Below are 14,426 nucleotides of genomic sequence, written 5' to 3' on the forward strand. Positions count from 1 at the left end.
GCTATTGGAAAGAAAACATGGCCACAGTCGATTGAGCCCCCCACTACTACTATCCGCCCCTCTTGAAGTCCATTGACAATCCCCCTTCCCCCCCCCCCCCCCCCCAACCAGGGGCTGGATGCACTCTGGCCTAAAGGGGTATTGAATTTCGCTCAGGGCATGGTATCAAATGTGCGAAGTGCTCTTAGAAGTACTTCATCATCCAAGATCAAAAGAGACTCTTTCCTTTGTCTTTCAAATCATATCACCTTCTACTATACTGTCTGTCATTTCGTTTTTTACGTACATTTTTTTTTTTCATCATCAGTTCATATTGGGGAAGGGGGATCAAAAAAGTATCAAGTAAAGGAGAATTTAACTCAAACATATCAGAGCCTACATGTAGATTCAGAATTGCCCAATTCTCCTTGAACTTTTGTTTGTTAAAGGGACTGTACAGTACTGGTTGAGGTGGGGATTCATGTTTTGAACATTCCTAAGTGAGATAATGAGAAACCTCTTATGAAATATGAAAGAGCATGTAATTTTAAGAAGGATTCAACGTTTATTTGATGAAAATTGGCTTTCAAATGGCTGAGATATCCAAAAAAGTGATAATAATAAAAGGCGACAGGCCACACCTTTTATTAGGATCTCTTTGTTTCACCTTGTTTTTGGATATCTCAGCCATTTCAAAGCCGATTTTCATCAAATAAACTTTTGATACCCCCTAGAATTGCATGCTCTTTGACATCTCATAGAGTGGTTTCTGAATATCTCGCAAATCGTTAAAAGCTAAATCCTCACCTCAACCAGAACTATACACACCCTTTAATCTGTTTGCTTGTTTGTTTGTTTCATTTTCCATCTGAGAAGATGGCTGGATAGCCCATATTCAGCTGCACTTGCTGGTCTTCCATAGGGTCCAGTTCAATGTGAAGTGGGTCCACTTCAGAGGGTTACCTCTTTATGATAAATGAAGTGGGATCTTTTATTTGCTCGAGTTGTGACTCTCTCACTGAAGTATTCTAATAATATTACCACATTTACTCAAACATTATGTATGTTTATATCTGAAGCTAATTCCACTTTAATGGTAAAGGTATGTTAATGACAGGTAACAGAAAACCAAATGGAATTAGACACAGCAGTAATGAACCAAGATAATGTCTTATGGTTGTTATTCAAGATCATATTTAGCAATGTCTTTAAATATAAAGAATGCATAATAAGTTGTCCTAAATGTGGTTCAATCTTTTATATGTAAAACACCATTTCCTGGCACATTAATCAAGCAGATGTTTTCATGCCCCTTTGAGGATGATAACAAAGACCAATAGGGGGCGCTTTTACATTTCTCCTTCACCAGTAATGGCATCACTACACAATCACGACTGACTTTGTGACTGCAGTTGTCCTAAATGTGAATGCCTACAATTTTGAAAACGTGTGGCATCATTGTTTAATTCATTTTGAATGTTCATACTGCATTACCATTGATTACCCCTCCCCCCTTTTCATCCAATCATATCTCGAACAGGTATTCACATCTTATTGACAAATTATAAAAGATGGATGTTCGTACAATTCCATATGGAGTGCATGCCCCCTAGAGAAGCATTCAAAAGGTCTGAAAGATTGTATCAGCGGAAGTCGGTCATCAAGTAACAATTGGTTCAGAATCCATCACACCATTTAACAGGGCTTAACTACTGCACCATAGACAATGGATGATACCAGCACACAAACCATGTTTGCCTCCATAAGAAAATATCCGATACATCACTCTGTTATGACAAAGAGGTTACTGATTTAAAGTAATCAGAGCAGTAACGATTGAGAAAAGAATGCCCAGTTCAAAGGGAAAAAAGGACACTGATTCACCCCTGCAGGCTTCCTGGATCGGATGGCACCAACAAAAGTGTGACAAAAACTTGGATTATATAGTTTTGGGAATAATCAAACCCCTCAATAACTCTAACCACCTCCCTCAATGCCCCCCCCCCCCCCCCCGGAACAAAAATAGCAATAGAAAAATATATTAAAGAGTATATGAAATAAATGGCTGTGATATTCCAACAATGGAAAAGATATACTGTGCATCACTTTGTTAAGTTCTTCGAAAGCTCTTCCATTGATGAAAGGGGGGTGGGGGGAGAGGAGGGAATCTAAAAAAGAAAAAGAAATGAAGAGGAGCAGAAGAGATGCTACCTGTGGCGTTCATACATCCCCAATGCTACACCCATCAAGGTTGCCAGTCACCAGTCCTTTGCAATCAATGACAATAAAAGTCCAAAAGGCAATTCATCAAACTGGCATGGGAGCATATCCTTCTCGTTCACAACTTTTTTTTTCTCACTCTTAACCTTTCATGGCCTCAAATGTTCCATTGCAGGCATATATTCATAGGATTGCACTCAGATTTTTCTTTACTCGCCGCAAAGAAAGGTTGTTTAGAACAAACTTTGGGTAGCATTTTGAGATTTGTTTATTTCTTCATTTAATTTAAGTTACCATTCATTCACCTTTGGAAACTCAAACACGACCCAACAAAAATCACTGTAGTGGAAAAATCAGCCATTTCAAAACCGGTTTTCATCAAGTAAACTTTGAATTCCTCTTAGAATTGCATGCTCTTGAACATTTCACAGAGTGGTTTCTAAGTGTCTCACAAAAACTATAAAGCTATATCCCCACCTTAACCAATACCACCATCCCTTTAAACTTGCCTCTATCCAACCTTTTCTCCCCCTCACTCTTCCTGTCTGAGTTCTGTCCCAATGTCATGCTTGGATGCAGAGATCTCCTTGGCGACAAGGTAGAATGTACCACTGTGAGGGCATTTACTGTATTAGTTCGTTTGTCCCTCCCTTCCTTTCAGCTGAGCAATGTGCCATGTTCTGTGGCTAACTATTTGAGTCTATACGATTCTCCATGTGTTACTTAGATTATGCTAGTCTCTCACCAAGTCACCTTCCTGCATATCTATCAACAACAACAACAACAAGAAAAATGCAGCATTATTGGTGCTTCATTACCCCAAAATGTCTTCTGTATCTGCATTTTTTTTCAGATGTGTGCTAGTATACTTTCAACAACAAATTAATTCTATCAATAAAATCACACTATTTTATTTTGTTACCGCAGAAATCCATTCTAAAAATGCTTTTGTATTTGCTACATTATCTGTACTATAATTTCCCCTTTGTGCATATTTGGTGGACTAACATTCTGTTTCAGCTCATGTCTTGCATTTGGAAAAAAAGACAATTTCTATCCTTTGGGGCACATTCACATCAAAAGTGATAAATTGGAAAATGCTGAATTATGCAGATGGTTGCACGACAACCAAACATACATGTAAACCACCCACGTAATCTTGATAAACATGATTGATAAGGTCTATCATCAAGGAAATTACCTGGTACAGTTGCATAAAGAGGAAACAAACCAAAATATGGCTGGTGTTTGACGAGCTCAGAATGTACTTCAATCCATTAGTCTAGTGTCGAACTCTCATACACTGGCGAATCATTTCAGTTCATTCATGCTTGGCTACAAAAGATGATTATCGAAACCATAATAAGCATCAGGCTAGTGACAATATAGGCATTTACAGTGCTAGGTCAATGACCTCAACACCAATACTGTCTGTGACCTGTAACACTAATTAGGCCTTCTATAACTGTAAGGGTAAACATCTGACAAAAATTCAGCAGGATGGACTTGTACATCTGGCTACAGCCCTTTAAATAAACCTGCTCCGCATATGACTGTCAATCAAACTGAAAGAGCATAGGAATATGACCCATCAGGTTAAATCACAGGTAATGGGTGAATTCAAAACCATGTATGCCAGTGGTATAAATGGGGCACAAACCTCAAGGTTTACAGGCCTTATTCATACACTGGGGGGGAGGGGGGTATGGAACAATATATCACATTCACAAGTCTTAAAAGCAATTATCTGCAGTGCACAGTCTACTGGAGAGGTTCTGGCTTCTTGTGTGATATACATATGCAACTGAAGTGTACAATCACCCACAAGAATGACCTCTCTTTTATACTGAGACTATATAGAGTGATAGCTGAAATGTCCCCTTTTTTCTTGGGGGGGGGGGGGGAGGGGCAAAACTCAGTGTGTTGTACAAACCTTTTTCCTCTAATATTCACCAATCTAGTTTTATCTGAATAATTGTGCATGCTTGTTGTGTTGTTTGTTTGTTTGTTTGTTTGTTTGTTTGTTTGTTTGTTTGTTTGGGTTTTGGTTGTTGTTGTTTTGTTTTTTTTGGGGGGAAGGGGGATGTTTTTGCTTCTAAACAAATAACACCACCATTGGACATTCCTAGCTGAAGTTACCGCTAGTGAGTGTCAATTACAATTTTGGCCAAAATTAAGTGACCTTTGACCTTTGACTATGCAGATTTTGCCCAAAATCTGTGAAATTCATTTACACCTCATGGAGCATACCTGAACCTCACGGCAAGAAAATCCACCTCAGGTGTGTCATCAGCCATGCTAACATGACCTGGGACATACGGACAAACAAACGGAATGATTGATCCACACACCTATGTGTTGCATGGAAGCACAGATAAATCTTTAACATGAATGCCTCAGACACCCTTCCGAGAAAATTTACTGAAACATGGAATGCTAATATAGCATGCCTTGAGGCTACCACTCCGCTGTAGGAAGGGATACTACAGAATTCTATGTTGCGTCCATGTGATTATCCCCACCCTACCCCTCCCCCCCCCCCATTATCACAGAAAGATGAAGCCCCCCCCCCCCCCCCCCCCCATTGCTATCAGAACAAATGTACAATTTGGTGAATGTATACATGAGCATTATCAACCTTTAGAGTGTCAGACACAAGCCAACATTATCATTATTGAGTGAAAATCCATTTGATTCAGCTATTCCACTGTGGCAAAGTGTTTGGAGTGTGGTTAGAATTGCTATAAAATTTGCCAGTAGATGGCAAAATCTACAGGTCAATGTGCACATTGTGGATTAACTTTCTGTGTGCCACATTATTCCGAGACCGCAAAGCATCCTCGATTTCGAAATACATTCTGCTTTTCAAAGCAATGCAACTTGCTACCAAAGTGTTTATTCTAGAAATGCAGTACTGCAAGGTTGTAGGGAAAACTACAAATTTGCTTTGATGTCAATTTTATCACAAAGCTACGGCTATGATGCTTCATACTGTACTGTCACATTTTGCAATGTATTGATTTGCTTATGTACAGTTGCACTTTTGAGCAATATGCGCAGAGTTGGCAAACTGCTGAATCAGGGGATGCAAATGTGGCACACACAGTATCAAGAAAGCATCATAACAATAGGCCTATAAATCCATTTTTGTAATGCTATACTGTAAAACGAGGAATATTCAGGTGCATTTTAATTTCGCGAATTTCGCGAGCGCCAAGATTTCGTGAAATTAAAATGCATGTGAAATGTCTTGTCTACACTATATGCATTGAACGCCAGTGGCATTTCGTGAAAATTTCATGCCACGAAAAAGGCCGTCGGCTCCAATTCGCGAAAATTTCTTGCCGCGAATATATCATGTTTTACAGTAAATTGAGAACCTATGATTCTTATATGTAGAAAAAAAAAAATTACTGACTATCATGATCTGTATCATGACACAGGAATCAGTATGTCTTGATTTTGGGGGAAACCATTTTGTGTGTGAATGGGATGTGCCAAAAAATTTGTATACCATATCTTTTTATCTTTAATGGGTGTCATTCTCATACACATTCTACAAAGAGCTAGAGATAACATAAGTCTTGTGCCAGATCAGATGAATATGGTTTCCCCAGCATATCCCCCCCCCCCCCCAACCAATTGGCATACTTCTTCCAAACTAGCTCGGATGGAGGAGGATACACAACAAATGTTACATTTACATGAGGTTCCTAAATTTAATGTTTTAAACTTTGATGATTAGCTCACAGTCTGGTACTGTAGCGATGCATGTGAAAGTTAGCTATCTCAAAGATTACTCGAATATTAAAACCACAAGATTTCTCAGGGTTTACCCTCTATGCGGGCCATGCGGGGTCCGCATTCATAGTTTAGCATCATAAGGACACGATAATCAATGAACTCGAGAGTTAGCATGACATCTCCAATGAACGCTATTCTCCCTCAGCTTCCGGGTCAACCGAAAGAGTGCGTACATTGTACACTGATGTATCAATGCGTCGTGTGAGAATGAGAAGGCGTTAAGTTGCCACTAAACCCATAGTGTTCGAGACTACTTAACGCCCTTCTCATTCTCAACCGACGATTATGCATCTTGATCAGGTTTATTGCTAGTTTTGTGAATAGATATTTCTTCTGGTTCTATGGTTTTATCAATAAGTAGGGCTCTTGCTAAAAAGATCGATCTTTAAGACTAGGTGTCGTGTGGACACATGTCATAGTTTAGGGGGTAATACCATACCTTATCATAGATGAGTAGCTAACTGTACCATCAATATCTTCTTCTGAGTGAACGTGACTTTTATCTTACAGTCTGGAAGCTAGACTATCACTTCAAGGAAGGGGGTGGGGCAGGCCGCAGGAAGAGTTAGAGTAAGAGTTAGCGAGAGAGAAAAAGAGATGGGAAAGCAAGAGACATGACGAAAAAGATACCAGGTAGGTATGGCAAGCCCTCGCCATGATGGGGACTGGGGGGAATCTCCACTGATTGACTGATCGCGTCTTTGCAGGCGATAAACAAACCGACAGGATTTCATTGCCGCAAAGCCTGGGAGTAGACGTTCCCAGCTACAACACTAGCCTCGGGACACGCCTCCCGGACAACATGGTGTGCGGACCGATGGGGCAGCGGACGGCAGATCGATCTACGATGGCTATGACTGCCGTGCTAATTACTGGAGCCTAAAGCTAAGGCATACACGGCTGATTCAAGCTGTATATGTCAGAGCCTTTCTACTAGCAGGGAAATTAAAGGAAACCAAAACCCAAAGAGGAATGTGGATTGAGTGAAAGCAGCAACATTAGTAGAACACATCAGTGAAAAAGTTTGACGAAAATAGGACAATTGATGCAAAAGTTATGAATTTTTAAAGCTTTGGTGTTGGAACTGCTGGATGTGCACACTACTGGAGGTTATGATGTCATATGTGGACAACAATATAAAGAAAATATAAAGGGAATTCCACAAAAATTCACTTTTCTAGCATAATGAAAGAGCACATGACTAACTGCTTTCAGAAAGCAGGGGGAATAATTGCTGCCCTTAACATATGTCAGTATCAAGTTGATGGAATGTGAAATTTTCATGAAAAATGAATATTTGTGGAATTCTCTTAATATATCTATATATTGTTGTCCACAGATGACATCATAACCTCTAGTAGTCTCCTCATCCAGCGGTTCCAACACAAAAACTTTAAAAATTCATTACTTTTGCATCAATTGTCCGATATTCCTCAAACTTTCACTGATGTGTTTTACTAATTCATGTTGCTGCTTTCACTCAATCCACATTTCTCTTTGGGTTTTGGTTTCCTTTAATGCACATTCTGCCAGTAGAGCCACAAGTCTGTGCTTACAAAGCATTCCTTGGTGTGAACATGGGGGTAGAAACAAAACTCCATGGTGTGAAAGAGGAGCTACTTCTCACGTTTTAGCTTTTAGATGCAGGTATACTTCAAGACAATCACCAGAAGGAGGGAAATGATATACTCATGCCAAGATGCATTGGTTCCATGATCATATAACAAAAGATACGTCATGTATTGCAGGTGTAAGTAAAGTCGACAAGACAAGCAAATGCACGATACGAGCAAAATCTGGACATCGGATTTGTTTTCCATTTGAGGTGAGGCGTATGGAAATCAATTACCAGTACGCCACTCCAAAGAACTTACACAGTTCATCAGTATCCAGACATCTGCGTGTTGTGTGGTTGTTGATGTTGTTGTTGTTGTTGCTGTTGTTGTTGCTGTTGTCGTTGTTGCTGTTGTTGTTGTTTGCATTTTGGGGGGATTTACAGGTGTGATTGTCATGACACAGAAATATTAACATTTGATAATTAAAGACAAAAGTTTAGTCAATTTCCGGTGGAACACTGGTACACAATCGTATAACAAGATGGTTGGGATCTAGATATATTTAGTAAAATACCCTGTGAGAAAGTCATTGTTTAAATCTATGAAATAAATTCCCCTTGTAATTTTTCCGAGGAGTTGACAAGAACCCAATAGGAAACTTTCAACTTTGACATAAAAAAAGCCTATTTCAGAATTTCAAAAAGAAATATTTACTTTCTCCATGGGGCAAGTGTCAGTACCATGTCACCAGTGATCACAGCCAGGTTGGTGCTGGGTATACAAACCCACTTATCCCATTCATATGTGAAATTTCCAGTTTCACACAAAAGAGATTAACTCCGAAAGGTCAGCCCTCTAACATCAGCGTCAATTGGTTTATGCAAACTCAATAAATCCCTCAAATGGATTTGCATGCTGTCTCATTCACGTCAGCCATGATTACCAGCTCCCATCCAATATGGGGAACAACAGCAAAAGATAGAGAGAGTAAAAAGAGACAAGTCCGGAGAAGGAGACTAGCACATTCCATCTGAGCAGAACTGTATCACCCGAAGATGGGCCTACATGCATAACCCAGTTTAAATCACTTTCATTTCTGCAAATCAGCCCTCAGACAGGGTACGTTGGTGTGCCTCCCATAGCCCTACTACACCTTTGCTTTGCACAAGATTCACTAGGATGAAAATAAAGTAGTATGGGGATTATGAAGCTATAAACATTTGTGTGTTCGGGCACGTTTACATGGGGTGAGGTACATGTGTACAAGTGTGTGGCAGATCATATGCAAATGCACACATTGTCCCATTTGCTAATTTGCATTCTGCTGCTACACACAGAGGTGTCCCGATTGGTCCCTGCTGTATATTATGGACACACACACACATACACACACACACACACACACACACACACACAATTTGCATGCATGCAAAACACTCCATCTGGGACGGACCCAATAATGTAACCGACCGCATAGACTGCCCAGACCACGTCCATCTGCCGTGATTACGCTGACCAATCATCAGGGGATACCCAAAGGGTCATCAAAATGTTTACTAGAGTATAAAGCAGATTTCCAATATCATTAGAAGAGAGATAACACAAAATGGGAAAAAACAGTCAGCGGATGTAATCTATAACTGCAAACTATATTATAATGCACTATTAATTGCATGTAACTATTAAAAGTGTAAATCGCCACTACAATACTTTACACAGATTTCATCATTCATTACTTCAGACATTTTACGCATCCACAGTCGAAAGCAAGTATTCTTAAATTTCTTTATACTTTTGTTGGTCCAGAATAATAATGCCCCCCCCCCCAAAAAAAAAAAAGAATCTCTGATGGGAGGTAGATTACAGAGTTACCAGGAGGTAGATTATTCAAAATTGATTTCAGAACAAATGTCATGGATGACTTCTTACTGGCAGCCAAATCATTGTAATCTGCAGGTTTATCAGTGCACACAGTGACAGCTTATATTCCAACAAAATCAAAATACAAGGTGAAGCTGTCCTTATCAGCCATTCAAGAAGAAACAACCAATACACTACAACAACAACAAAAATCATAAGATAACAAATATTACAATAGTATCAATAATGATGATGATAATGATAATACTGTTAAAATGAGCATCATTATGATTATTATCATTCTTATTGTTGTCATGATTATCATCATAACTTTATCATTATTATCATTATAATTATTATTATTAATATTAATATTATTACTACTATTATTATTATCATTATTTCTATTACTATTACTATTATTATCATCATTATCATTATCATCATCATCATCATCATTATCATCATAATGACGGTGACAAATAGCCACACCAGACAGATTACTGCAACAAACAGACAGCCCCTAAGACATTTCTGACTAAATGCCCTCGAGACATTTAATTGTATTTCTTCGCTGCACTGAAAATGATGTCTTCTCACCTTGGTATACCGCTGAGATAGAAGACCATTCGTCTCAGGTCGCTGGGGCTGACTTGTTCTAGGTTGGAGCCCGACGGAAAGGCTAGAATAGGGCCCCCTCGCTTGTCCCGACCGCCTAGGTCAGAGTACAAAAACATGAAAGAGAGAAAGTATAAAAAGAAACGGAAGAGAAAGAGAAGAACAAAATATGGAGTAAGAGGACATAAATGTAGAAATAAACAGAAAATGGAAATGGGAAGGGTTGATGAGAAATGTAAAAAACCAGGATGAGAAGAGTTGAGCAAAGGAGACAGATAGTAAATTTGACCCCCCCCCCCCAAAAAAAAAAAAAAGGAGAGAAAAGAATTACGCAAAGAAATCAATAAAGAAAGGAAACAGAGATTACAGCAATGAGAGATGAAATTGAACAGGTCAATCATCAAAGATGATAACATGGTAAATAATGATGCAGTAGGGGGAGAAAAAATGAGAAACAAAGTGTAAGAATGAAGACATAATGAGAGATATTAAATCAGGGAGGGGCCAGAAGATCAAAGATGAAAAGAAAAATGGCAGAGAAGAAATGTGAGGAAAGAGGAAAGGAAAAAGAAAGAATAGAAAAACAAAGAATTAGTTGACACAAAAATAAATTGAAACAGGAAGATAACGAGAAGAGAATAAAAAGGCATCACAAATAAGATGAGGAAGAACACAAGAACAGATATAGTTATGGGAGAAGAGAGAATATAAGAAAAGGGTAGACACAAACAGAAAGATAAAGAGGCAGAAAAGAAGACGGGGATACACAGACAGGATCAAGAGATACAGAGAGACAAAGAGAGATAGAGAAAGATAGAGACAAGAAAACAGAGAAATACAGAGAAAGAGACAAAGAAAGATATAGACATAAAGAGATAGAGAGAGATAGATAGATAGATAGAGAAAGACAGAGACAGGAAAATACAGAAAGTGATGAGGAGAGAGATACATTTAGAGAAAGATATAGATAAAGAAAGTGAGAGACAAAGAGAGATAGAAAAAGATAGAGGCAAAAGAGAGACCAGAGAGAAAGAGAAAGATAGAGATAGGAAGGGAGAGAGATAGGGATAGAGACAGGAAGAAAGAGTGAGAGATACAGAAAGACAGAGACAGAAAGACACACATAGAGAGATAAAGAAAGAAATATACAGGAAGAGAGATAGAAAATGATATCAGACAAGAAGAGAGATAGAGAATGATATATATAGAGAGAAAGATATACAAAAAGATATAGAGACAGAGATGAAAAAAATATAGACAGGGAGAGAGACAGAAGAAAAAGAGATAGATACAGAAAGATAGAGACAGAAAGACAGACATACAGAGATAGAGAAAGATATACACAGAAAGAGAGAGGGAGGGAGAGAGAGAGAGAGAGAAAGAAAGATATAGACAGGAAGAGAGATAGAGAATGATATAGGCAGAAAGAGAGGGAGAGAAAGATATAAATAAAAAGAGAGAGAAACAGAGATGAAGAAATATAGAGACAGGGAGAGAGAGAGAAGAAAAAGAGATAGATATAATAGAAAGAGATGGATAGAAAGGGAGTCATAATCATTAGTGCCCTCCTATTGATCAGGAGCAGTAATGACGGGCTATTAGCATGCATGAAATCTACTTGATGCATGACGGATCACGGTACCCTACGATTTGACTACGCACACCGTAAAACGTCCCTCTGAATGGCAAGGGAATGTGTGCGAGAGCCTCCTCTAAAGTAGCAGAAGGATGAGAGATGTATACTACCTCTACAGAGGGTCCTGTCTGCATGGATAATTCTTTAATCTTGCATAAACTGGGCAAATTTGAAAAGAATGGACACGAGATAGTGGGGGATTGGGATATCATTCCACAGGAGATTCCAATTTCTGGGTGCAATGAAAGTAGATTGGTTTCCCTTATGACAAAAAAAAAAGAAGAAAATGAATTGGACATCATCCACAAAAATACTAAATATCACAGCATGTGTTTACCAAATTGTTTTTAACTGGACCTGGATTGGTTTGATCCAAATTGTGAAATCACTCTCTGATGAGCCTCTGACATGGATTTTAATTAGCAAGGTATTGAAATTTTTGTTTGTTTATGTATTTGTTTGCTGATTTCATGCCTGCATTTTTCAAATACAAACAAAATTATACATGACATGATACTTAATAACATGACACACATTAAATACATAACTGAATACAAATTATGCAATATAATTAAGCAAAATGAAAACCAATATAATCATAGAGCTATAAAAATTATATCAATAATATTTTCACGTATTCATGTGATTAATCTTTTGGAAATGATAACTAAAATATGCAGGAGACAAGCATCAGAAGAATTTCTTGATTTTGATAGCCGTCACTTTCAGGGTGAGAGGTTCTTTAATTCAAGAAAAAAAAATTGACAAAAGAAAGACTAACTGATGAGTCATTTAGAGAATTATATACTAGAGGAATGGAAATTTAATGTTACCATAGGCGTTTTCACATCAGCCCGATGTTTCGAAATAGCGGGCTATTTTCTGACTTGGGAAATTAAAAAATATCTTGAGATTGGATTTTTATCGGGCTGAAGTGAAAACGCCTAATGTCTGATTGCTTTTTCCTCCCAAACAGCAACAAGCCCTTCTTAGATCTCTCTTTCATGCACCTTTAAAACATCAACGGTTCTGCAGCAGTTATGCAGCATTGTCACTGAGGCCACTACAATGTATGATAATCTCAATATATTAAATGATAAACATTTTGTCAACTCTATAGTTCTTGCAGGCTGTAACCATGGCAACAAACTGCATCAGTAGCTGCTCTGCCATCCACACTGGCTCTGCTTTTGCCATCTGCAATAGATTGGTGGTATCAATGACGCTATTATTGTATCACTTGTGGAAGTTATGCCATTACCATCACCAATTTATGAGGAGAATAAAATCTCCTCAGAGACACTTGAAGTATTCGTTGCTTTGCTGGTCACCACTTCATAACATTCATGAATGTAAGATAAAGAAATATGAATCATTGTCAATGTCATCAGCTGTTTCACCAGCATCATTATATCTGATTAATCATTACCATCATCACCATCATCAGATTCATCATCATTCTCATCTTCACTATCATTACCACCTTCATTACCATCATCATCATCATCACCAATATCACCATCATCATCTGACTTCATCATTGCTATCATAACCATCATCGCCATCACCATTGTCATCCTCCTCGTCATCATCATTATCATCATCATCACCATCATCATCATTGAACTTGTCATCACTATCATTACCACCTTCATTACCATCATCATCATCATCATCATCAATATCACAATCATTTCCAATATCATGATCATCATCACCATCGCCACACCATTATCACCATCACTACCATCATCATCATCATCACCATCACCATCGTCATGTTGTCATTCATGATGTCTGGAAACAATTTTTCTCAGAAATCATGACCAAGTACTATTATGATATCTCTTGTTAGCATCATCACCATCATTTATCATATCAATGTTATATTTAGATTTCAATATAATCAGAATTATCTTCTTAATTATCTACACTTGGAGCAAGTGAATCATCATGAAGATCTCATAAGTCATCACTCTCTAACAGTAATTGTCATAATCCGCATCATCATCATCATTACAATCGTCATCGTCGCCATCATCACCATCACAAACATCATCATCACCTGCATTAGTATCACTACCATCATCAACACATCATTACAATGTCTACATCTTCATCATACATCATTAGCAGCAAAAGTAGTATTAATATCATCTGTATATCTTACAGCACATTCATTTCACAATCCCATCCTCCTCATCACTTGTCACATCATTTTCATCATCACATCATCTTCATCATCATCATCATCATCATCATCATCATCATCATCATCATCATCATCATCCCCTTCACCACCAGCGAGAACAAGGACACCTGATTACACAATCACCACCTCTCACCACCACTGCTACAAGCCTTCCAAAACAGCAACACACATTCTGACCACAGCAAAGATTCAGAACTCTATGATCGCTATGGCAACCCTACATCACGCAGGCATCCCACCTGAGAGAAAGGCCAGCTTGTCTCTGAGCAGGGGAAGGATGTCAGCAGCTTTGAGAGCATCACAGTGGAAGGCACCTCCTGTGGTCAGAGAATGATAAGACACATGCATTTAAAGGGGAATTCCAGAAGCTAGTCTCATGAGAAAGAGTGAGATTTTTAAGCATCACAATGAACATTTTTAATCAAAATTGGATAGAAAATTTACAAAGTTATGAAATTGTGTAGTTTTCCTACTTTTCACAAAACATTATACTTGAACAGTCAATATACATGCATAATTAACCAGCTGGTGATGTCACTAC

At 38.3% G+C, this 14,426-nt stretch overlaps 1 protein-coding gene across 1 annotated transcript in view; it reads right to left on the reverse strand.

Annotated features, from left to right (window-relative positions):
* Positions 1–14,426, reverse strand: part of LOC139733249 (kalirin-like) — a gene marked incomplete at its 3' end in the record, with an annotated part of 136,719 nt that overhangs the window by 99,898 nt on the left and 22,395 nt on the right. Inside the window, exons 2-3 of the mRNA XM_071644089.1 lie at positions 14,125–14,202; positions 10,020–10,134 (exon numbers count right to left, since the gene is read on the reverse strand). Coding sequence (XP_071500190.1) covers positions 10,020–10,134; positions 14,125–14,202 — 193 coding nt within the window. The remainder of the gene's footprint in view (positions 1–10,019; positions 10,135–14,124; positions 14,203–14,426) is intronic.

This window comes from Diadema antillarum, unplaced genomic scaffold, assembly GCF_040938485.1.
Source record: "Diadema antillarum isolate AM-2024a unplaced genomic scaffold, OU_Dant_1.0 seq00000464_RagTag, whole genome shotgun sequence".
Lineage (NCBI taxonomy): Eukaryota > Metazoa > Echinodermata > Echinoidea > Diadematoida > Diadematidae > Diadema > Diadema antillarum.